The sequence below is a fragment of the Meleagris gallopavo genome, chromosome 2, assembly GCF_905368555.1.
Source record: "Meleagris gallopavo chromosome 2, MGAL_WU_HG_1.1, whole genome shotgun sequence".
Classification (NCBI taxonomy): domain Eukaryota; kingdom Metazoa; phylum Chordata; class Aves; order Galliformes; family Phasianidae; genus Meleagris; species Meleagris gallopavo.
The window spans coordinates 29,657,235-29,682,093 of record NC_139405.1 but is presented as its reverse complement, the minus strand read 5'-3'; the positions used below and the strand labels follow the sequence as shown (position 1 = coordinate 29,682,093).

Here is a 24,859-nt window from a genome sequence, read left to right as displayed (position 1 = left end):
GGCTCGGGCACGTTTTCCTCCCGGCCCGTGCGCGCTCCGCTACCTTAATGGGAAGAGAGGAGCTGCACGGGGTTGAGGGATGTGCTGGGCGGGGGCCAGCGCGGTGCCGGAGCGCACAGCCCGGCAGGTGCCGGCTCGGTGCGGAGCTGCTGGGGGGCCCGGCGAAGGCCCCTTTCCTCGCCCGCCCCTCGGGTCCATGTGTCACAGTCGGTCCATAGCGAGTGGCCCGCGATGGCCCGCGATAGCCCGGGTTCGTACCGGTTGTGGCACCTGCTGACCCGCGGCACGCCGCGTACAGCACACAGCGGAGTGCGCGCCGGCCTCCCGCCCGCTTTCCCCTCTCCCCCGCCCTGGCGGTGGGCCCCGCTGACGAATGCCGCTCGTCGTTCCTATGGCAGACGCCGCTTCCCCCCGCTAATCCGCGCCCGCACGCAGCCACCCTCCACCTGCTGAGCCGCCGGGAGCCGCGCCGAGCTGGCCGCTGCCAAAGCCCGGGGAGCGGCGGGGGGGCCGCAGCAGAAGGGATCATCGCCGAGCCCGGAGGTAACGGCGGGGCGGAGGGGGGACAGGAGGAGGGCGGGCGGCGGTCCTGCAGCGTTCTCCCGGGGAGCGGAGAGGGAGCCGGCTCTGAGAGCCCCGCGGGGAGCCGCACTGTGGCTGCGGGGCGGCCCCGCCGCAAGGTCACGCTGCCCTCTGCCCGCAGCGAGCCCCGCCGCGCTCCTCTGCCCCGGGTCTGAGCCGGGCTGTGCGGTTCTGCGGCCCCGCGCCGACAAGGACGCCGCAGTCGACCCGAGGGCCGTCCCGCACCGCGCGTCCTTGGCGCAGGGCAGCGCTACGACCTGGCGACCGCAGCGGGCACTGCTGGCTGCGCGGGGTCCGCCGGCAGCAGCGGGACGTAACCCTACAGCCCTGGAACGACCACGTAAGCACGCGTGCCCTCAGGGCAGGGGTGTCGTGGCACTGAGGCGTCGGGTGCTGCGGGATGAAGGGCTGCCCGACTGGCGCTTGGGCCCCAGCGTGCTTCTAGCCGTGCTGGGGCAGTTCCCGTGTCTGTGCGCTCCTGGGGAGCACCGTGGCGCGCTCCCTATGCTGCCCGGACCTCGCTTGCCCCTTGTTCGCGCAACCACACACTGTCCCCTAACCCTTTTATTTAAAAACTGACCGCTGAGCGCCCGCCCTCAGCTCTGGCACCGCTCCCACCGCTCCGTCCTCCGCGAGTGCCGTCCCCATGCCCGTGCCGAGTGCGACGTCCGGGACAGCAGGCCGTCAGTTCGCGGTGTCCCGACCCCATGTAGGGCGGAGCACGAGGGCTCAGCGGGAAGCTGCCACTCGGGGAACTCGCCGGCTGCTCGGGGAGCTGTGACTTTCTGCGGGGATCCCATCGCCCCCCGGCACCGCATCCCTGAGGCAGCGTAGCTCCCCGGCTCCGCAAACCGGGTCGTCGCATCAGCGAAAGGCAGGCGAGGTTCTGGAGATGCCGGATCCTGCAGGGACTGGAAAAGGCGAGGAGCAGGCGGTGCCCTCAGCTCCTCCTCGGAAGGCGGATTTCATGGGAAGCCGACGGTGCTGCTGCGGGGGCCGCTCTTGCCTTCTGTTCTGTCAGAAAGATCGCCTGGGTTTGGGACTTTAGTAGGAAGGGCAGGCTGTTTCCCTGGAGACCGCCTGCAAGTCCCGAACAGCCGAGGACGGATGCACCGAGTCAGCCTCCGCCGCACCGCTCTCGGCTCCCAGCCCCGAAGCGCCGCGGACGGGCGCACCGCCGGCTGCGGCCACCAGAGGGCGGCACCGGGCCGCGCTCCTCCATGCGTTCGGGGACCCCGTGCACCGGGGCCGTCAGCGGCCGGTGTCCTCGTCCCCGCCGTGCGTGGGATGAGTTGTAGGACACAGGTTGGGTGCGAGGCTCCCGGATTAAGCAGGGGTCGGGGATGCCGTGGGGCACGGAGAGCCTGGTACTCAGCATCCCATGCCCAGGGAGAAGCAGATGCCGCTCGTTTGAGGCATCCCTCTGTGGCACACCGTGCCCTGCTGCATCCACCTCCTCACCTGCACAGCAAATCCTGGTGGCACTCCTGCGCATTTCTGTCTCCCAGCGCATCCCTTGCCCAGGGTCACGCTTTGCAGTGGGGTCACGGAGGCCAGAGGATAGCTGGTGGGGAGTGTAGACTTTCCTTCCTTCCTTGGCACTTGGTTTGCTCAGCTCCTTCCCATGCCTTTGCACTGTTTTTGATGTCCCATTGTTGCATTCTGCCGGTTGGCCCTGGGGCCTTCTTATGGCTTGGGAACGCAGGTGAGCTCGGCTGGCAGTGGGGGGAATAATGGTGGCCTGTGTGCTAGAGCTGTGGGAAAGGGCCCTTCTGGACAACTCTCCAGGAGATGTTTGGGAGCATTCAGCCACCGCTGATTTGTCCGGAGGGGAAAGCATGACAGGGCAGGCTTCCTTCTCCAAACAGGATCCAGTCAGCCGTGCCAGGCGTTTACACAGCTGAATTCCTCCTTGGCAGCCAGCGGCCATCAGGCTGGGTTCAGTCTGGGGCAGACACTGCTAGGAGAGCTCCTGGGAGCTGCCTCTCTGCAGGTGGTTGCATGCCACAGTCCCTGTGGTGCCATCCCTACGGTCCCTGTGGTGCCATTCCTGCGATCCCCATGGCACTGTCCCATGGCACTGTCCCATGGTGGGTGAGCAGCATCTGGTTGTGGTGGCACTCCTGCAAAGCCACACATGGCTCTGCCCATGTCCCTGTGCCTTTGAAAGGCATGGCTCCTGATTGTCACTCAGTGCAGATGGGCTTTGGGTAGGAAGGGGACTGTGTGGCAGCAGCTCATCCTTCTCCCTGGCAGGTCATCCCTTTCTCAGCTCCCCTGTGCATTTTGCAAGCATGGCTGGGTGCCAGCCGGCTCCTTCCCCAGCGGCTCTGTTCCTTCATGGGATGCTGGCGCTGCCACCAAGGGTTGGATGTGACCCTGGGCACCGTAGCAATGGGCCACCCACTGTGGGTTTGTATGGCCATGCTGCTGCCAAGGACACTTGGGGCAAGAAGCACGGTGGCTGCACGGGACAGGGCACTCTGCTGGCCCCAGGACTGTGGTTTCCTAGTGCCTTGGAGCATCTCACAGAGTTTAACTTTTGTAACCAGGAGCTCACACTGTGTGTTGTCCCGTATTTCCCAAGGTCTCAGCCCAGCTCTTAACAGGTGGAAGATACTTGCAGTGGAATAGGGAACAATGCTGTAACTGTGGTGTGGTGACTTCTGGGCTGTCATTCAGTAACCAGCTGCCCTGTGGCTCTGTTTAATAGCTGCCATTAGGCAGTAAATGCTTGTCAGAGGGAGCAAAGGGGCAGCAGAGCTGTAGAGGGGAGAAGGGGTGCGGAAAGGGAATGGCCATGGAGGAATTACTGTGGAAAGGGCTACATCCAGGAGACAGCAGCAAGGAAGACGTTTGGCAGCGTCTTTGGCAGAGGGTTTGTGCGCTCAGCCTGCACTGAAGGGGAGCGCTAACCCCATGTTCTCACAGTGCTGCCCTGCCTTGGGGGCACCCTGGGCCTCCCCTCAGGCTGACAGATGAGGCTGGAGCCCTACAAGCATCCAGGCCCCTTGCTGAGCCAGCGGACAATGGGATTTGTTTGTGCTTGCTGAAGTGGAAAGGCCCCCACGGCCCCATTTCAGCAGCACTGCCCGCACGTCTCACAGGTCCAGCAGCAGGAAGACGCAGTGGGACGGCATAGCCCCCTGCCAGTGCTGATGGCACAACCAAGGTCTGCAGTGTAGGACGGGACCTTGGCACACAGGAGAGCATCACTCCCTGAAATGCGGGCAGGTGTCCCCAGGCAGTGACAGGACAGCCCTGTCCCTAAGGGACTGGTGAAGGAAGCCTGCACTAAGTTCAGCAGTGAGCTGGGGACCTTCAGAGCATGCAGGGCCGCTGTGGTCAGTTGCATTATAACTGATTTCCAGTAGCCTGTAGGGTTTTCCTCCATGTGACTGATTAACACGCTCCTTCTCTGTACACGGCTCTGCTCTACTGCCCTGTCACACGTGTGCAGAACCGGATACGGCCACTAATCTGCTTCCACCCTGCTCCTGTTCTGCCTTCTAATCCTGATGCCTCCCTGCTCTGTGTGTACAGCACAGGTGGCTGCATGGAATGCTGCCAGAGGGTTTGGCCCAGGATAGGAGCTGGCTCCTCCCATCCCCGCTGAGCAGCGGGCAGAGCAAACCAGCCGTGTGTGCCCCGGGGGCGCGGAGGTGCCCCCGACACGCCTGCTGCATTTGATGGCCCTGCCTCCTGCTAGCAGGCTGCAGGCAATACAGGTGGCTGGGGCTGCTCTCGCTTCTGCAAAAGGCCTTTTGTAAGAGGGGTGCCCCCAACAGCTCCGTGCCCACAGCTGGTCTGCCAGGCATCATCTGGGCACCCCAGAGCCAAAGCAGCCCATCATCCAGTTCCCACTGGGAGGCTATGGCATGGCCCTGTGTTGGGCGCTTGATTTGGGGTGGAAAGCGTGGATGTGGGATGGGGATAGGATGGCATGCAGCTCCCCACTCCCTGCCTACCCACAGTCTGTGTCCTCGCGCTACCTCAGTTTCTTGTCTGTGGCAAATGAAGGGGAAAGGAGATGGCATCCTGCAGGAGGAGGGGGTGGGTTAAGGAACGTATGGCTGCAGAGCGCCTGCAGAGCTCTGGGAGAACGCTCGGCGTGGGCGCCAAGTGGCAAGGCTCCTTGGGACGTGAAGTGCATACAAATAGTAACCATCTCCTCGTGTTCTAAAACTCACATTTTGCCCAAGAGGCACAAAGAATTCTTCTCCAGCTCATGTGATGCATCACCACAGCCTGGAACAAACCTCACGTTTCTCTTTCGGCTTCAAAAGCAGCTGTTTGTTTGCCTCCCTGCTTGGGTTTGGTCGCTTCAGTGGAAGCAGGGTGTTGCTACGAGGAAAAAAAAAAAGACAGCTTTGTGCAATGGTTGGCAGCAGGCACGTCTCAAAGGGGAGCACTTCTATTTATTCTCCTGTTGAAAACCAGTTGTGGGCACAGCGTGCAAACTGGGCTCCAGGTGATGCCGTTGGTCTGCCTGTGGTACACAGCTGAGGTTTGGGAAGGAACACCCCCAAACAAGCAGCACCAGTGGAATCCCATATTCTGTAAGGAAGAGGCTCTGCTGCCTGCCTTCCCTTGGCTCCAACAGCACAGCGATCTGCCAGCAGCAGCACTTTGGCAGCACACTGCTCCATGCAGAGGGGAGTGCTGTGAGCCTGGCCTCGCTCGGCACTGCTTTGTGCTCCATGTGCTGCAGTGCTGTGGTGCAGTTGTGGTGCTGGTACTGGCTGCTGAGTGAGGCACCAGCTGTGCCTGGCCCGGGCAGGATTGCTTTCCTCAGCTGTTGGCTTCTCCTGGGAGCTGTTATTGTGTGAGCTTGGCAACGCCAGAGTTGCTCGGGAGCAGTGCTCTGCACAGGCACCGCACCCAGCCAGGATGGAGCAAGGCATCACGGTCCCGCAGCTGGGTGTGCGTTGGCCCACGTGGGTTTGCTCAGCACAGACCTTCATGGAAGGAGGCATCTCTCTGAATCTGCCCCAAGGCCACATGCTGGGACACCTCCACACATTGCCGCTGCAGCTGGGTGTGCTCTCCTGGAGGCTGCAACACCCATCCGAGGTGAGAAGCCGGGTGACAGCGCTGTGTCCTGGGACATCTCTGAGTCCAAGGCTGGCTGTTAGTGGGTGCTCTCCCATAGCCCTGAGCCACAGCCCTGGGAATGTGGTGAGGGGCAGAGCAGGGGATTAGGCAACATGTGATCCATCACATTGGTGATAGTAAGAGCTGTGCACGCTGCTGCTGGCAACCTGGGGTGAGGCAGCTGCACCCGCACTGCTCTTCCCGCAGAGATGTAATGGAAAATCGGGCTAAGAGGAGATGTGTTGGTGCTTCTCCTTCTGACAGCATCCGAGAACTTTATCACCACCAGATCCTGGAAGCCCTCGTCTACAGGGCATTGATTGCCATAGCTTTTAGCTCAGACAGAAGTCTATAAATAACACTAACACCTTATTGATGCTCAAATGCTCGCTTGTGCTGCAAGCATGACCCTTCAGCTGGAGGTGTGGGGCCCGGGTCAGCACGGTACAAAGGCCCCCCCCAGATCCCACAGAGCCCACATGGCCCCATAGCCAGCAGTGCAGCAGATCTCAGAGCTGGAGGGGTGATGCTGGGCATCCCAAAGCAGTGCCACTGCAGCTTCTGCTTTGCTTTTTTCCTCCTCTATGCATTTTGAGGTGATGCTCACCCCCTTTTTTTTTTTCCTTGCCTACTGGGGAGAGTGGGGAGAGGAGAGCCAGGCTGTGCCTGCAGCTCGCCCTGAGCAACACCTTCCCAAGCGGGGCTGCTGGGGAAGGCAGGCCGGGAAAGGCAGCCGCGGGCAGGGATGTGTCATTGCCTGCAAGTCGCCGCAGGAGCTTAATTGCAGATGGGAGCTTTTAAATTTAATTTGGTGTGATACGGATCTCCCAGTGTGAAGCAGCTCCTGCCCTGTTATCCAGCAGCACTGCGGGCCGCCTGCTCGGTGTGTCGTTCAGAAACACAGAGCTGTAGCAGATGGCCAGTGTGTTACCGGGCAGTGGGAGAGGTGCTGCCGAGCGGGGCAGGGGAGGGGGCACCTCCTGAGGGAGACATCGGTGTCACCACTGCCTTTTTCTTTGAGGACATTTGCTCACACGGAGGTGTTTTGTAGGTCTGGTTTGAAATGAAAACACGGTGTTTGGCTGTGGTTCTCATCGTGCTGAGAGCTTGTGGGGAATCTGCAGGAACACTCGGCGGCGTCTAATTTCCAATTTTAATTTCTAACCCGAGCTGATGGCTGCCTGCAGGGAATATTCTGTTTGTTAACGCAGAAAACATTGGGAGCGAGCTCCCAAGCTGCAGTCCCTGCCTGCGGCTGCGTGGTGGGGCGGGAGATGGGAGCACTGGGAGCAGCAGCGTCCTGAAACACCGCACCTGAGACATGTAACCTCGATACGTGCGCGTACAAAGTACTCGGTGAGAATGTACCTTTGCACATAAGCAAAACTATAGGCTGTGAACGACGGCGGAGAAGGTCTCCACGTCGATTGATTACTATGGGCTGCGTGAGCCTGCCCGTCCCGGAGCCTACGCCGCGCACCGCAACAGCCCCGTGCCGAGGGTGTCCCGCGGCCCTCTGGGGGCGGTGCGAAGGGGGAGGACCGGCCCACGAGAGGGCCGGGCGGCGCGGAGAAGCGGCGCGGCGCGGCCGTGCGGCGGCACAGAGCAGAGAGCTGCAGGTGGGTGCCGGGGGCGGGCGGCCGGGGCTGCTCTTGTCGCGCGTCCGTGCTCGGGGAAGCTCGGGCGGAGCGGGGACCGCCTGGCTCTAAGGGCGGCGCCCGGCCCGGCACCCGCCCGGCGCGGAAGGCGGCAAAACGGAGAGGAAGAGACTGCTCCGAGCGGGCGGACTGCTGAAACGGCTGGGGCGGCGGGGACTCGGCTCTGAGGGGCGGCGGGGGTCGACGGGGCGAGCGCCCGCGAGGGATGCTCGGCGCTTTGGCCCCGACGTGGGACGCGGGTTTTTTTTTCCCTCGCGCGGGAGCGCCGAGTTCCCTTCCGTAGTTCACGGCGGAGCAAAGCGCGGAGCGCGCCTGCCGGCGTGCCGGGCCCCGGGCGCGGCTGGGTGCGCTGCGGAACTCCGCCGGGGCCGTGCCCGTCCCGCGCGCCTCTCGGGAAGGCGCGTCCGGAGCCACGTGCCGCCCGGCCCCACGTGCTGCCTCGCCACCCCCCCTTCCCCGGCTTGGGAGCACTTCTTGTGGAGCCCCGAGCGGAATTGCCCAGGTGCAGCGAGAGGAACCAACGAGTGTCAGCGAATTGGCTGTGCTGACGGGGTGTAGGAGTGCAGAGAACCCCGTTTGCTCTCTGCCGTGCTGTCCTCCTCACCTCCACAGTTACTCCCCAGTCTTGGAGACAGGCGGCCGAGCTGCGGTGCTGTGGGAAGAGGCGGGGGCTGAGCCCAAGGGCTGTGGGATCGCACACAAGCAAGCTTGTATCCTTCAGTCCTGAGCATTCCCAGGGCTGAAGGGCAGGAGGGGTTCGTGCAGCTGTTGGCCACAGCTGGATGCGCTTCCTCGCTGCTGTGAAGCAGGAAGCAGCTGGGATGCCCTGCAGTTGCCTGTGGCGAGCGGATACAATTGAGGGGAGTTCTGTGGATGCCGCCACGGGAAATCCCACTCCCCTGCAGCAGAGCATCCCAGCCTGGCGGCAATGTTTCCGCTCCCAGCTCCTGTGGGCTGCCGACCTGCCTCGTGCTCCTTTGGATCTGCTCCAGTCTGCAGAGCTAATCCGGGGTGTGATGGCACAGTGTGCTTTTCTCTCCAGTTGTGCAGCTGTCTGAGAGCTGTTTGGTACAGCAGGAATGCACACATCACACCTGCATCCTCCTTAGCGCTGCTGCTGCCTTTTGCTTCCAGGTTGGCTTGCTCTCAGCTCACTGAGAAAATGCTGGAGAGCTGTGCCAGGCACCCAGAGTGAGGAGGAAGGGAGATGAGGATGAAGCTTACTGCATCCTGGCCCAGCAAATGGACCTGGCTCTAGGGGTAGAAGGACACTTCCATCCTTCAGTTGTTACTCCCTGCACTGCGTGATTAAACGCTGACATCGTTTCCCCATCGTGGCATCCCTGCTCTCATTATCTCAGGGTGAGATATTGTTAATGAGCCGCCTCCTCTTTGAAGCTAAGCCACAGGCTTTGTTTCTGCCCTGCTGTGACCTTCTGTGGGCTGGGAGGAAACCAGGGTGCGGAGCACAAGGCACCTGCTTGCCCGTGGCTGCAGCCCTCACTGACCTGTTTGGTTCCTGGGCTGGGACAGGGCTCACAGTGGCCGTGCAGTGACAGGGCACCGGCAGCAGCCACCTCCCCTGGCCAGGTGGCACGGCCCTAAGCAGGGCCTTTGGGAGGCTGGCAAGCACCCTCCGGTGTTTTTCTGGGATGAACACTCACCTCAGTTGTTTCTCATCCAGCGTAACAGCCAAGGCCTTGGGAATTGTTAGGGAAACTGCAAAGCCCACTCTTACTGTCAGCTGAGCACTGTTTGCTTGCTTTTGTTGCTAACTTAATCTGACCCCAGAGTGCAAACTCCACCAACCTCTGCACATCTTCCTGAGCACCTCCAGCTCTTCTCACTGACATCTATATCAGCCCGTTGCTGTTCCTGCTGGTGCTGCTGCTGTGCAGGGTAGGGAGCAGCCACTAGGTCAGTGTTGAGCAGGCAGTCTCACTGCCCGCTGGGTCATGGCAAAGCAGCCAGCAGGAAGCCAGGCTAATTGCTGCAGTTTTGCCTTCTTCCCATCAGTGCCGCTGGGATTTGTTATAGTTCATTTCCTTTAGGACTTGCATGATGGGAAAGCACCTCGCTGTGAAGTTTCCAGTGGTGGCATCGACAGCTGGAAATGCACTCAGCAAGCAGTCTGTGGAGCCTCGAGGAGAGGCACGTGGCAAGGAGCAGGACAACGGGGGCAGATGGGCTGAAGTAGAGGTGGTATGCACTGCTCAGTTTGGCAGGGTTGCAGTACCCTGCAAACTTCTGCTACTGCATGAATGCATTGAGGACTTTGGGGTGCGCAGCTTGGTCTGAGGGCTTTTTTGGGGAAACCCTGGGGAGTGTTCCAGGGGAATGGGTGGGTGACCATGGCTGGGAGCTCAGGGTTGTGGGAGCAGAGCGCTGTGCTGTGCCGAGGGCTGTGCAGTCTCAGACAGTTGGGCCCTGCAGGTGTCGTGCAGTGTTTGTAGATGTTGCTTTGGTTGGTTCCTTCCACCATCCTGCCAAGAAGGGCTGCATTACCCACAGCTGTGGGAGGCTGTGCTCTAGCTGCAGCTCAACAGAGCTATTAGGAAGCGATCCACCCTCCCCTGCAGCTCCTCTTTCCCATCTTCGTACACCCTCACCAGCCTTCCCAGCAGCAGATCTCACAGCTGCCCTCATTCCCCTCTGCTCCCCACGTTAACACTGAGGAGGCTCAGAGGCGGGCGCTGTACTGTGAGCCAACACCAGACATAACATTCTGTCTGCAGTAATGTATTTCTAAGCGCTGTTCCCGCATGAGCAACATCAGGGCTGGCTACAGGCTGGGCATGGTGCCCCCAGAGTTGTTTGTGGTGCAGCTGGGCTGCGGTGTGCCGGGCAGCAGCTGCCTGCAGGGATGTGGCAGCAACCAGAGGGGCTGTGCCCTGCCCGTCCCTGTCTTGTGGCTGTGTTTATTCCTGCTGCTTGTGGGAGAGAGCCCGAGGTGCTGCTTTTCTGGGATTTGGGCAGAGGTAGGAGGGAGCTGCCCGCCACCCTGCTCTGCCCCGCTGGCATAAAGGCTTTCCTGTCCCACAGCTGAGTGGGAGGTTTATTCTCTGACTTATTTCCTCCAGAGCATGTGTCTGCCTTGAGCCAGCAATGCTCTGGCTGCACATTGCCCTCACTCTCGTGGAGATGGTTGTGCCACCGTTGTGTCCCCATCCATCACAAAATGGCAGCAAGCAGCTGAGGATGGCTCAGGGTGTGCAAAGCGCTGTGGCCCTATGAGGAGTGAGCCGATCCCTGGTAGCTGGCAGCAGCATTGCGTGGGCCGCAGCGGCTGCCCAAACCTGCTTTCCTGCCTGGCGTCCCATTTCCAACAGGGCTGCAGGCATTGGGTGCCAAATGCAGTGGTCAGCCAGGGCACCCGAAATAGCACATGTATTTCTGTCCTGCGGCAAGGAAGGGAGCCTCTCCCCTGCCCGTACCACTGCCCTGCAGGCTGTCCAAGGCCAGGTGGCCTCCTGAGTCTTGCTCGTGGTCTTGCTGGTGGATGTAGCCCTACAGCCCCAGGAGAAGGAGCTGTGTGGAGAAGCTCACCTCACTCTTCTCGTTCCCGAGCCCTGGGCTCCCTATTGACCCAGCCTGTCTGGGTTTTGTGCCTGGCCTTCACCCTTACCTCCAGACCCGTCTGGCCGTGGGTGTTTGCCTCACCCCTGTTGCCACATGCTTCCTCCTTGGGGCTCTCCTGTCTGCTCTTGAGGTGCCTGTGGAGCAGGTCCAAACATGGCCTACGGGGAGGCAGCCATGCAGTGGTGCAGCCGGGGCAACTCTGCCCTGCTTGGTGGCTGTCGTGGTGGCAGTGGTCTGTGTCGCTGCCACACTAATCACAGCAAGGAGGACCCACTCCCAACTGGGGGCTGCACCTTATGCTCCCAGCTGATTTTTACATTAATGGCGTCCTGCCCTTCATCCCAGGGGTCCCATTGGGTTTTCTTGATTGGGGAACGGAAACCCAGCTTCCTCCCATTGTGCCTCTTCCTGCCATGGCCCTGGGATGACCCCTTTGCCCCAGTATCCCCCCAGAACCCATGGGGTTGTTGGCTGCAGAAGAGACAGGAGATGATGTGGGGCAATGTGCCCATTTTACCACCTCTTCTCTTTAGTGTTGTGGTTGTGTGGCGGGAGCTCTGTGGGGCCGTTGCCTCCATTTCCCCTTTCCTCCCCACCCATGCAGCCCCTCTGGGCACTGAGGACTGCCTGGGAACCCCAGAGATGGTTCTCCATAGCCTCTGCTCTTTCTTTGTTGGTTTCCGCAGATGCATTGAATGGAGCCCTGAGCAAATTCCTTTCTCTACCCTGGGGAGAAAAGGGCTTTATTCATCTCATTTTCCGACCCAACCCTGGAAAACCATGACCTCTTCCCAAGCCTTCCACAAGGCGCCGTGTTGTGGAGTGAGTGGGCTTCTCTGGGAGCTGCTGGTGCCAGCATATGTCTCACTGGTGTATCTCAGGGAAGGCACTGTGGGTCTGTGCATTCAGAAGCCAGTGCTGCAGTCAGCTATCAGCTTTTTGCCTCTGCCTTCTCACTGTCCCCCCCCATGAGCAGGGCAGCAGAAAGCCCTTGGGGCCTTGGCCCCATCCTGGTGTGAGGGAGTGCTGCCTGGAAGCTGTCTGGAAGGGATCTACCAGTTCCTGGCTGCAGATGTTCTCCTGAGAGTGGCTTATCTCTGCCTCTCTGACATCGGCTCTATGCTCTATCTGGGAGCTCCCTCTCCCTGCGCAGAAATGACGTGGTGCCTTCCAACTCCTTCCCCCCCAGGCCCTCTATCTCCCCTCCCATCTTCAAAGTGCTGCCCTTGGAGCCAACGCCTGCTCAGAGCTTTGCGGGGTTTTACCAGAGCCCTGGAGCTAGCAGGATCCAGGGGCGAGTCCCACCCTGCCTTCTTGGTAAGTATCTCACTGGCATTAAGGCTCCCACCCTGGGCTATGGGGGGGATGTTCGCTGACCCTGCTTTGGGGAGCTGCTCCTGCTGGGATGCCAAACAGCAGCGCTTATCTCTGCTGTGGGGCTGCTTGAGTGGCAGGAGCGATTCACTGGCTGATGAACAGACATTGGGGTGTGCTGAAGGGTCAGGTGTGTGCAATCTGTTGGGGCTGCTCTGCTCGGGCCTCCCTCCTGCTTCTTGCCTTGTGTGGCTCCCCGTGTTCAGCCAGCTCTGTGGCAGGGCTGGAAACGCACTTGGCATCCAGAGCGGGGAGGTGGGGACTCTGGTTGTGGGGATCTGCTGCCAGGAGGAGGAATTTACGGGCAACAGTGACCATGCATACAGTCACCGAGGTGCTGCTGATGGCAGGTGAGCGACCTGACGCCAGGCATGTCACAGGGGTGTAATTGCCATGCTGAGGACAGAGTGTGCTTTGCCTGTCAAATAAAACACATAAATGGAGGGTGTGAGAAGAGCCCTCCTTTCCGGCTTGGTTTACGCACATGCCTGGGTGGCTGTACCTGCCAGAGGCCCCTGGGAACTGCTTGGGGCTCCTTGAGCTGCCCTGATAAGGGACTGCAGCCAGCTGCTGCATGTGGCTCAAAACAAACAGCAGGACTGGGTGCACCCCGTCTCCATGCGGCACCCGGCAGCCGAGATAACGGCCCCGTGTGTTGGCAGCGAGGACATCCAACCTATCCCCTGCTCAGTGAGGAGGCAGTGGGGATCCTGGGCTGCAGGCTCAGGGAGGGCAGCCTTCCCTTTTCCCAGCGGGCGGAGGGTATAGGGTGAAGCGAGCTCCTGGCTGACATGGTGTATGGAGCTGGGATGCTTCCCTGGGAGATGCTGAGGGGTAACAACTGCACCATGCATGGCCCTCGGTGGGGCTGCAGAAGTACTTTCTGCTTTGTGATTTAAAGAGGAACGGAAGGGGGAAAATGTGATGCTGTTTTCTAAGAAGGGCTGGTAAGAATTTCGGGGAAAAACGGGCTGGTAATGCTTTTTGTGCTGCCCGCCCACAGCAGCCCAGCAAGCCCCTGGGCACACAGCTTTGCAAAACACGTTCAGGTCTTTCAGTCCAGGTTTTAGGGAGGGAAGGTCTTCACATGGCTCAAACATTGGTGAAAAACAGGAAGCAGGGTGTAGGAGTAAGTGGTCAGTTTCTGCATTCATGAGTGACCTGGAAAAGGCAATGAGCAATGAGCTGACAGAGTTTGCCTGATGCTATCGAATTACTCAGGTTCATGGGGACAAATGCCAGCTACAGAGAGCACAGAGGAGCGTTACAACAGCAGGCAGCAGGAGGATGAAATTCAGTTTAGATAAATATCGAATGGTACGCAAGGGGAAATAATCGTCCCAAATCTGCAGACAAGATTACGCCCTGAGCAGGCCACTCGCAGCAAGACTTGGGGTTATTTCGGATAGCTCTGTGGACAGCCAGGGTCATAAAAACACATTGACTCCCTGAAGAACAGCCTCTATCACTCTTGTGAGTGACAAAGCAGAAACAAAGCAAGAGAGCCTTGTGCCATCGCCCCAGTCCACTGCTCTTATTGTGGCTCCACCACTCTTCAAAAGGGCCTGGGAGAGTGGGAAAAGATTTGGAGAAAAGCAGCAAGGAGGATCAAAGGCACAGAGCTGTTTCCCTATGACTAAGTGAGCTAGAATTTCTCTGTTTGGAAAACATGATGTAAGGTGGCTGGGATACATGCCTGGAGAGTCATGGCTGGTATGGAAAAGGGGTCCGATGCATGTCTAGTGTGAATCAAGAGCAGGAACTAGCAGAGCTGCCCATAGCAATGCTGTGCCATGGGGGAGGTTTTTGCCACAGGGTGCTGCAGGGCTCCCAGATTGCAAAGGAAGTAGAAAAGCACACAAAATGAAACCTTCTGTGGGTTATAAAACACAGAACAAGCTGAGGAGCGGAACTGCTTGGAAATGTGAGAGCAGTCAGGTTGTTGTTATCCATGTCTGTGCCACTCTCATACTTAATCAGTGCTGACTTTAGCCCTCTGTTGAGCTCTGGTTTGCCGCAGGGCATGGCCCCCACTTTGAGTTGGTCCTGGTGGCTCAGTGAGACATGCAGCCATGCAGATCTGCCTCTTGGGAAAGGCAGCAGGCATGCTCACAGCCGGGGGTGGAGGTATGTGGGATGGTGACTACAAATGAAGAGACTAGTTTGTCATGGCCAGAGCAAGATAGGGTAGCCTGGGTGTTACCGTAAATTGATCAATGAGGAAACTCACTGAGACTCCAGTTGGAGTGTTAGAAAGCAGGCATTCATTATTCTCAGCTCTGGATGTACGAGGAGATCTGGCTGGAGGTGGAATCTTGAATCTGAGTTCCAGCCACTAGGGTTTCGTGTGTGTCAGGACTGCTCCCTGTCTGCAGGTAAACCCCGCTGGCCCCAGAATGGGCAATAAGCCTGAGGAGGCATCTGGCCCTGCCCCACCTTGGTGGCACCAGTAGGAACCGTTGACCATATCCCTGCAAAGCAAGTAGCAGCAGGAGGGTGCTGAGGTGCTTGCAGCTTGCCTGCATGTAGCCCCTTTGCTAAGGATGGCGAAGGTGGCAGAAAGGGCTTGGCTTTAACAAGCTGGAGGAGACCCATTGTATCCCTACCACCACCATGGAACTGCTTCACCACAGGAAGCCGGACATATTCTCTGCTTTCCGTCAGCCAGGCAGCAGAGCCTGGAGAGCAGGAGAAGGGCTATGCGTGAGAAAGGAAATCTCCAGAGCTGGGTGACAAACCACTGCCTGCAGGCGTGGCTGTCCTGCAGTGCCAGTTTTTCTGCAGAGGTTGGGCGTTTTGCACCATGGCTGTCCCTGCTGTGGGTTCCCAGGCATTGGCCCAACAGTAGGTGTCACCCAGCATATGCCTAAGCCTTTGTGCTGAGTAAACGGGCAATTACAATTGGGCTCTCCATTGTTTGAATTGGTCAAAGGGGACAGCTGCTGTTTGCTTAGCAGTTCGTACTCTTTTCTTGCTCCTTCCGTTCACACATCACTTGCACACTTCCAATGAACTGCTCTGTGCCTGGGAGTAAACGGATGTCCACACGCAGAGCCCTTGAACTGCTCCTCCTTTCCCATGCCCTCGGGGCAGGGCAGATGGCTGAGGTCCTTGGAGGTGCTGGGGGCTGAGGATGCACTGAGCACCATCCCCAGTCTGTAATCATAGGGTTGCTCTGGATTTGTGATTGTAGAGCTGCTCTCACCTGGTTGGAGTACCGTTGCCACCTGTTGCTTGTGTTGGTTTGTTTGATCTTTTCTGTTTACTATAGTGTTGTTTGTAAGAGCTGGCAGCTGAACGTGTTTCCAGCCGTAATGAGCGCTGACCCCCGTGCCCCTTGGCAGAGATTGTCTCTTAGTGGAAAAAAATTAAAGGCACTTAGCAAAGTGAGACAGAAAACAAACAAAGCTGGTAGGAGGCTGTGGCAGGGCATTGCCGCCAAGGAGGACGGGCTGCTGCTGAAGGACGGAAGCAGGACGCGGTGGGGAAGACAGCACCAGGGAAGCATTCCTCAAACCCCAGTCCTGTCCTGCTAGCTCCTGCACTGCTGCTCCAGCACTGTCATACCCTGCATGCTGCTGCTGGCTGCCGGCCAGCTGTGGTACCTGACACCTCTCCCTCTGCCTCCTCTGCAGATGCTGCCAGGGGCATGTGGCTCTGGCCCCCGTGACCTGAGCACTCCTGAGAATGGTGGGGCTGGGGAAGAAGGGGGGGAGGCACTGCTTTCAAATTCACTTGACATAGGGTGGGATCAGTGATTAGGGCTTGCCCTGGCACCGGCCTTTGCGCATATGTCTGTGGCAGAGCTCCCTTCTCTGCTCCTCAGGACAGCACTGTCATCCCAGGGAAGATAGGAGGTGGTCTGGGAGTAGAGCTGGGGCCTTGTGTGGGTGAGGGGCGGCCTGCTGAGGGCTGCAGGGTGCGCTGGAGCTTTCCACCTGTTTCTCAGGGACAACAAGTGGCCCCGGCGGTATTTCTTCCTATGGGGATGACAGGCACACTCGCAGGCCCCCTGCTAATCCAGTGCCAGGGAGCAGGCTGCCTCCTGCCTGCAGGGATGCTGGCAGGCTGCCAGGAGGAGATTTTCAGGAGGAGATTTTACTGCATTTTCTCTGGAAGCATTGATAGCTCACAAGGGAGCTGTCTTACTCTACATGGGAAGACAGGAAGCCGTGCTGCATCAGGCTGCTGGGACTGTGGGTACACTCTGCTGCCATGCCATGCACAACCTGCAGGACTGCACTACCCCTTGCCACCTTCCTCAGCAAGGCAGTTGATATGAAGGATGTGAGCCGCTCTGGAAGCACACGCGCTCCTACGTTGCCTTTAATGTGGGCTGAGTCTTGCTCGAACTACAGATCCCAGCATGCTGCTTTCTGCCGGCCCCCGTGGCCGCCCTACCTGGCAGGCAGGCTGCTGCTGGCAGGCAGGGATGCTGCAGCCCACAGCTGCGCAGGAGAGGAGGGAGGCCAGCAGGCGGCTGAGGGAGGGCACGGCCGGCAGGGTGCGGGGGGTTGAGCACGTGGAGCCCTGCTGCAATTGCTTGGAGAAGTGGATGAATGCCCCATGCTGCGCTGTCCTGAGGGGAAAACAACGAGGCAGGCCTGTGACTTCTGCGGGGGGGCTGATTCTGCTATGCCTGAGGGGTAGGGAGGGGGCCAAGGGATGGGGTGTGGATTAGGGGCCCCAGGGCTGTGTCTGTAGAGTGGACGCTTATGGGGAAAGCACTGCTGAGTGGCAGCAGAGGCCAGGCCCAGAGCAGAGGGTGCTGAGAGGGAGCGAGCAGTGCCCGGGGTGCCCTTGGCTTTCCTAGGAAGGGCTCCTAGAGCCTCACGGAAGGAGTTGATGGAAAAGAAGGGTTTGTGTGGTTCTGACCTGAGAAACCACTGGATAAAACATGTCCTTTGTTCCTCTGTACCCCCAAGGACGTGGGGAGGGCAGGGGGGAAGGACACAGCCCATTGCGTATATGCTTCGCTCACAGCCTGAGGATTGAGGGCAGAGTCACAGGATTACAAATCCTTTAAGAGCCTGCAGTGGAGTGGCAGGTGGCTGGAGTGGAGCAGCACGGGCATGTCATGGGGGCAGGTTTCCTTTTGGAAGGACAAGCTGAGCGTCCCCTGAGCAGCAGTGTAAAGCCCTGTGTCACAACCCCTCAGCTAAGGGTTCTGAGCCATAGGTCTCCCAAGCTGCTGAGCAATGCTATTGCTGTTTCCTGACGCTGTGTAGTCCCGCGGAGTCAATCATGCCATCAGGTTAAAACCAGTGCTGCCCCTGCCTGGCCTCATTCCCTCATAAAGGCCTCTGTTTGCTTTCCAGAGAGCCACCACAAGTCTTGCTGGGACCCGTGCTGACCCTCACCACGCAAGATGACAACAAGAGATGGACCACAGGACAGGTAATGCCAGGCTGTGGGGTGGGCGTGGGGGCTTATTCAAGATACTGGGAGATCTGGGATAACATGGGGCTCAGCACCTGGGGGCTTGGGCATCAAGTCTCACTGCTAGCCCTATGGATGTGTGCTCTCTGTCCAGGCAAGAAGCAGCTACTCCGTCTCTGGCTGTGGAATCCATTTCCTAAGATGCTTTATCAATTTTTCCAAAACAAATGGGCTGTAAGCAGTCCCCAGAGTTGGGACATGGCCCCACTGTTTCTGGCTGGCGAGGCTCCCTCCCAGCTCTGGCAAGGGTCGCTGTGTGGCTGGGTGCCACATGTGGGGAGCGTCCTCTGCCTTCACAGCTTTCTGGAAACCTTCCCTTGGCCACGTCCACTCAAAGGAGCCCAGGCCAGAGACAGGATAACAAATGTTTTGTGCCGTCCTTTATCGAGAATCTCCTCTGCTTATTAAGAACACTGGACCCACAGATGATACCAAATTGTGAATTTCATCCTCCCTTCTTTGCCTGGTGCCTTTCACAGTGGGCTTGGAGCCAGCCAGAAGTGACACCTGTCCCCTGCCCTGCCTGTCATCCTACTCCACACTTCTCTGCCCCCTTTGCAGGTACAAGGCTGTCTGGTTGATCTTCTTCATCCTTGGCCTGGGAACACTGCTGCCGTGGAATTTCTTCATGACTGCCAGGCAGGTGAGGGCTTGCCCTGGCACTGATCACCCTGTGCCACCTCTGAGCACCAGGCAGGAGGCAGAAGTGTGGGTGATTTGCGTGGGATGCATGGCACTGAGGTGGCAGGGGTGGTCCTGGGCTGGGTGTGGGACTGGAAAGGGCTTAAGGGTGACCTGTCTTGGAGGAGGACTCGCAGCACCTCAGCCCCACCTGGTTCCTTTCCTTGCAGTATTTCATCGACCGCCTGGCAGACCCACAGAATACAAGCTGCCTCTCAAACCAGACCAGCGTGGGCACTGCCTCAGAACGCTCCTACCTGCAGTCCATGTTTGACAATTTCATGACTCTCTGCTCCATGGTGCCCCTCCTCATCTTCACCTGCCTCAACTCCTTCATCCATCAGCGGTGAGCCCTGCCCTGTCCTTGCTCTTGCCAGCTCCCACATCCTGACTGAACACTGTGCCAAGCCATTCAAGTCCAAAGGCAAAACTTGGTTCTCCTGTGCTGTGGTTTGGCTGCAACTGCTGCAAGAGAACTTTTCAGACCTCTAGGTGCTGGGCTTTCCTCACCCACACCACCCTCTCTTGCAGGATTCCCCAGCAGATCCGCATCTTGGGCAGCCTGGTGGCCATTGGGCTGGTGTTCTTAATCACTGCAATTATGGTGAAGGTCACCATGGAGCCTCTTCCCTTTTTTGTCTTCACCATGGTCAGCATAGTCTTCATCAACTGTGAGTAAGGTGCTGGGAAAGACACCAAGGGAGAGAGGAGGTTGAGGACCCTTCCTGGTCCTACAGGGCTGTGACACTGGCTCCCCACAGAGGTGCAGCCCATCCTCGCCTTTGGTTTCTCATCTCTGCTTATCTTTCCCTTTGCAGCCTTTGGTGCCATGCTGCAGGGCAGCCTCTTTGGTCTGGCTGGGCTCCTGCCTGCCAGCTACACAACTCCCATCATGAGTGGGCAGGGCTTGGCAGGCATCTTCGCTGCTTTGGCAATGATAATCAGTATCAGCAGTAAGTAATCCCTAACCTGCAGGTGACAGTGCATTACTGTCAACAGGGGACAGCAGGGTCATGCTGGACCCTCTTGGTGTGGGAGATGGGAGCAGGGCCTCGCTCCTCTTGCCCCTCTTCATCCTCCTCCTTTTCCTCCTTGTCTCCCCTCTTCCTGTGCTCCCAGTTGGTGCTCAGCAACCAGAGAGCTACATTGGTTACTTCACCACGGCTTGTGTGGCGATTCTGCTGGCTGTTGTCTCCTACATCCTTCTACCTCGCATGGTAAGACTTTATTTTTAGTGGGAAAGAGCATGAGGAAGTGAGACCTTTGCACATCCCAGCACAAGAATCTTGGCCCGATAGTGCCACAGCTTCTGTCAGCCTCCACCTCCTGTGTCAGGGCAGGACACCCAGTGTCCCAAAGGAGCTCTCTGTGGTACTTCTCACCTCAGATACCCATGGTATCCTTAGGATAATGTGGAAGTGGGCCCCTGAATGAGCAGGAGAAGCATATATATCAGACACAAGTGGAAGGAATACTTCGTCCATCTTGCACTGTTTGCCATTATCAACACAGTCTCAGGTTCCCTGGCAGCCTTCTTTCTTCACACTTGACTGAGTTCTCTATGGCTGTGTATTTGCAGGATTTCTTCCGGTACTACTCCATGAAGGACAAGACAGAGTACCGTGTGTACAATGCAGAGCTGGAGACCAAGAGAGACCTGATTAAGAAAGGTGAGGAGCTGAGAGGAGGAGAAGAAAGGAAGAAGAGCTGAGAGGAAGACTGAGACAGGACTAAATTAGATCCCTGCTTTGTGGGGTCTGTTATGCCCTGTGTTGGTTTTTCCCTGCAGATGAGCCCAATGGGATGGAGCAGAGTAACTCAAAGATCATCCCTGTCCACAGTCCGGATGAGAAGCCCTCGGTCATCTCCATTTTTAAGAAGGTCTGTGAGTTGGCAGCCACCCCTGTGCTTTTCCTTGTGTCAAGATATGAACACAAATGCAGGAAGGCGTGGGGAGAGGAGACTACCCCTGCACTGGTCTCTTGCCCTGTGTTTGATACCAGCCTCTTTCTTTTATCTTCCTAGCTCTGGGTCATGGCAGTGTCTGTCTGCTTAGTCTTCACTGTCACCATTGGGGTCTTTCCTTCCATCACAGCTAAGGTATCCACTACCCTTGGAAAGGAAAACAAATGGGGTAAGTGAAGCCAGGTGTGTAGTGGGCTAGGAGGAAACTGGAAACAAGCTAAATGGGAGGAAAGAGGGTGGGGCTTGAAGTAGTAGGGGTGTCTAAGGGAAAGAGAAGACCGTTGTGCATGAAGGTTTGGATGCAGACACCAATCTGGCTTGGAACACCATCCCAGCTCTTAGTGGGAAACTAGAGGACCCTAGACCTGAAGGAGAATCTCTGTGCAATCAGCTGGAGGGCCCAGGGCATCCTGAGCTTGTCACTGACCTTCTTCCCCTCCTTCAGATCTCTACTTCATCTCAGTCTCCTGCTTCCTGATATTTAACGTCTTTGACTGGACGGGACGGAGTCTGACTGCCCTCTTCACATGGGTAAGCTGGGGGCAGGAAGCACTCTCCATCCCCATACCCTTTGGCCATGGTTCTCACTGGGGCTGCCATCCATGGCTTGGAGGAGGAAGTAGGCACAGAGCTAACTCCTGCTCTGGCTTTAAGCCCTAAGCAGAGATTTAGAGGGTTAAAGAAAGGGTTAGAGCTAAAAACCACAGTATCGTCCTGTTCTCCTCCCAGCCTTCTTTCGGCATGGCTTGGATGAAGCTGTCTCCTCTATTTCAGCCTTTGTAAACAAACCTTCACTCCAGCTATGCAAACAGCCAGGCAGGATGGCGGCAGTGAAAGAGGGTGAAAGACAGGGCAGCTTGAAATAAAACCTCTGGCCTCCGCACAGTACACAGCTGCTTTAAAGAGCGTTATCCTGGCAGCAGAGCAGAACCACACCATGCAGATCATGGAATTGTCCCCTGCCATGCCCAGGTCCCTCGCTCTCATCTCGCTGTGCCTTGGGCTGAGCGGTGGGAGTCATGATGGCAGTGAGGAAGGGGTCTGTCTGTGTCTCTTCCTGCCCCTTGCCTACCCCCCAAGTGCTGTTTCCCCTGTATTGTTCAGGTTGTTTGTTTAGAGAAGCTCCTCACAGCAGCATGCAATGCAGGGTCTGTCCAGCTGTGGCTGTACTGGTCTGCCCTGCTGCCTAGAGCTGCTTCTCCCCTGGCTATGGCTGCTGGCTGCCCCCAGCCTTGGCTGCAAGCTGCCTTGACTGGTGTCCAGGCCACAGCCCTAGTGGTGTGATGACCCGACAGGGGACATTTCCAAAACAGCATTGGGTGGAAAGTCTGACTGTGGTGTGGTTTGTGCCTCATTTCCCTGGTTGGGGCCCTGCTCTGCAAGAAAAACATCTTGCTGCTTTTGCTGGTTTTCCCACAGACAAAACAGCTGTCATCATCTTTGCCATGTGTTCATGAAGCGTACCATGGCTTTGCCAGCCAAGGAGGGCTGTCACCTCCAGGGCAGCTGGGGGCTTCCTCTGACTTCAGACCACAGGGTCTTGTCATCGTTTCCTCGCTGAGGGGACTCGGGAGAGAGCCAGGCACATCTTGTACCAGGGACTGCCTTCATCATAGCTGCACAACAGCATGGGGACAGTGCCTCTCGCTTTGTCCCAACTTTGTGCATCCAAAAACTCTGTTGGGATTTGGGGAGGCCATAACTCAATCCATGCCTTTCCCAGCACTGTCCAAAACAGTCCAAGCATAATCCCTTTCCCAGATTGCTGGATCACGCCCCACTTGGCTGGGGGATGGCGTGGGAGGTTGGAGAGCTGTTTAAAGCCCAGTTTGCAGGCCGTGGGGTGCCAGAGGCGATTTACCTCAGTTGGCCTTGGCCTGTGCAATGGTTTGCAGCAGGAAGAGGTTGCGTGTGTGTGCATAAGGCTGTCCTCACTCCCTGTTGTTTGCAGAAAGGGCTTAGCAGTTGATCCCAGACTCAGCTCTGTATTTTGGCTCTAGCACTGCTGCTCTCCTAGTCAGCTAAGGACAGGATTTTCAGGGCAGTGGCCAGCTGTGGTGGGACTGGTGGCCTGTCCATCTCCTCTGCACGCTGACTTCCTCACCACGAGTCCTGCAGCCAGTCCCAGCAGAGCAGCAGCTGAGCAGGGAGGTGCTTTCTAGTCTGATGCAGCCCAAGGGAGGTAGGGAAGGAACAAGCAGTATCAAGCTTCTCCATCTTTTCACCCTGGGGAGGGAGTGTTTCCACTCACAGCTATGCTAACAAATCTGAACAGTCCCTGGTAGTTTTCCTCTCTTTTTGGGGGACAAGAATACACTAACTGGGCGTTCTTCTCTGGGGAATGGCCAGGTACCAGGTGAATATCTGGCTTGAGGAGAGAGTGACAGACTAATGAGTACAACCAGGGCTGGGAACACAGAGAGGAGAGCACTCTCAGCCTCAAATAGCTATTACTGATGCAGGGAGAAACGTTGGAGCTGCATGCAGGAGGCTGCAGGAGCAGCACTGTGAGTGCCAGAGGATGGCAGGCAGAAGCTGTGGGTCTGGGAGCCTTGCACAGAGGGGCTCAGGAGCTGCCCTGATCTGCCCCTTGTATCACTTAGTGATGTTCGAATTTTTTGCAGCAGAAAAAGTCTTGCAGAAGCTTTGCCTCCTACCTCCCCTGTGGCTGCAGCGCAGTAGGGACAGCCTCTTTGTAGCCCTTGCTGGCACGCCAGGGGATAGGGAATGCCCACTTCTCAGCTATACTCTGTGTTTCTCTCCTAGCCCGGGAAGGACAGCTGCCTCTTGCCGGTGATGGTGGTCTTACGTATCATCTTCATCCCCCTTTTCATGCTGTGCAATGTGCAACCCCGAAACCATCTGCCCGTCATATTCTCTCACGATGCCTGGTACATCATCTTTATGATCTTCTTCTCCTTCTCCAACGGCTACCTGGCCAGCCTTTGCATGTGCTTCGGGCCCAAGTGAGTAAGCTCTGGGGATGGGGGAAAATTTGGTTTCACCTGTGGATGGCAGGCCAAGGCCAGCCCTGGCATCTGGGTGGGCATCTGGGTGGGCTGCAGCACTTCAACACAGGGGTCAGGGAGGGGTGGCCTTCATGCTGGAGCTTGAGACAGCCTGCCTGAAGCATTTTGTCTTTTTTATGAGCCTGTGATGTGGAGGAGGGCTCTTGGAGCGAGGTGGGGTTTCTTCTTGCCATTCTGCAGCAGAAGAACACTGCTTCTGCCTTTGCTGGAGCCTCCTCCCATCTCTCAGTTGAACTCCAACGAGGGCGTGGGGCATGTGTCGCTGAGGATGAGTCTGACACCTGTTTCTTTCCTAGGAAAGTACTTGCCCATGAAGCAGAGACAGCTGGAGCAGTCATGGCCTTTTTCCTGACGCTGGGCTTGGCCCTAGGAGCTGCCATCTCCTTCCTGTTCCAAATTCTCATCTAGCAGAGGCACCCAGAGGGTGCAGGGACACCGAGATGGCTCCGCATCCTCCTCCGAGGCCCTGGACACCTCTGTGCTGTGGGGTGATAACACCTCACTCCTGTCCCTGCCAAATCGCACTGCCACAGCAGATGTTCCATCCAGGGACGGTTCCACTCCTCCAGGGTTGGTGTGGCTCCTGCCATGCCTGGCTATGTGATGCCTTCAGGCCTATGTGCCTTTGCCTTCCCCATGCTGTATGTAAAACTCCCAGGACCTCACCGAGGTCCATCTGCCTCCTGTGACGCATAAGTTCCCCAGCTCAAGGCCGAAAGCCATTGCAAGCCTCCTCTCCTCCAGGCAGAGCTGAAGGCTGGTATCCAGTGTTACTCCTCCTCCTGCTCTTATTGCAGGCGACCTCTCCTCTCCTCTCTCCTCTCCTCAAAATATCCCCCACTGCAGCTTTTCTCCTATTGGAGACACTTGCAGATGGAGAAAACCCCAGCTGGCCTTGCCAGCCCCACACTGCCACACCCTGGGCCGCTGGGTTTGAGGGACGTGAGATACCCGCGTCCCATCCATGCCAAGAGCCAGCACCGTGGCTCAGCAGATGAAGAGCTGTGCTTCTCCCTGCCCCCCGTGTTCCAGCCCCCCCACATAACCGGTTGCTCATTCTGCCTTTGTTCGCTCTCCTCCCCTCCGCAGGAGGAAGGCGGCAGTCCCCGGCTGCGGCAGTCCGGGCCTGCCCCCGGCTGCCCCCCGCGCTCTGTAAATGTATCTGTAAATGTACAGTTGCCTTTTTCTATAAAAAGACTGAAACGTGTCTGTGTCCATCATTGTGGGGAAAGGGCACCTCGGAGTAACCGCAGTGCCGCCTGGTGCCGCGGAGTAGAACTGCACGGCCTCGCGGCCGTCCGCTCCCAGACACCGGCCGGCGCCCGCGGACCCGCAAAAGCCCGACCGCCGCCGGGGGTCGCGTGGAACTCTCTGGAACAGCGACAGTCTCCCACCCCGCTGACACTGTGCTCCTCCGCGGACCACCGCCACCGTTAAAGGGGTGAGGAGATGGGCCCA

The 24,859-nt window shown here is 58.0% G+C and overlaps 1 protein-coding gene across 6 annotated transcripts; it reads left to right on the top strand.

The window, feature by feature from the left end:
- The first annotated feature begins 90 nt into the window (after window positions 1–90).
- Window positions 91–24,608, top strand: SLC29A1 (solute carrier family 29 member 1 (Augustine blood group)). Of its 6 annotated transcripts, none has more exons than XM_085219471.1 (13): window positions 91–543; window positions 17,606–17,684; window positions 18,288–18,369; window positions 18,578–18,753; window positions 18,939–19,078; window positions 19,226–19,360; window positions 19,527–19,624; window positions 19,987–20,077; window positions 20,197–20,288; window positions 20,433–20,541; window positions 20,818–20,903; window positions 23,139–23,338; window positions 23,698–24,608. In XM_085219471.1, exons 2-13 carry the CDS (start codon window positions 17,656–17,658, stop codon window positions 23,807–23,809), a joined length of 1,350 nt encoding a protein of 449 aa, XP_085075597.1. In that variant the 5' UTR covers window positions 91–543; window positions 17,606–17,655; the 3' UTR covers window positions 23,810–24,608. The 6 variants fall into 6 exon arrangements, with proteins under 6 accessions (XP_085075597.1, XP_085075598.1, XP_010705212.1 ...); XM_085219472.1 differs by lacking the exon at window positions 91–543 and adding an exon at window positions 7,146–7,295; XM_010706910.4 differs by lacking the exon at window positions 91–543 and adding an exon at window positions 8,508–8,696.
- The last annotated feature ends 251 nt before the right edge of the window (window positions 24,609–24,859 follow it).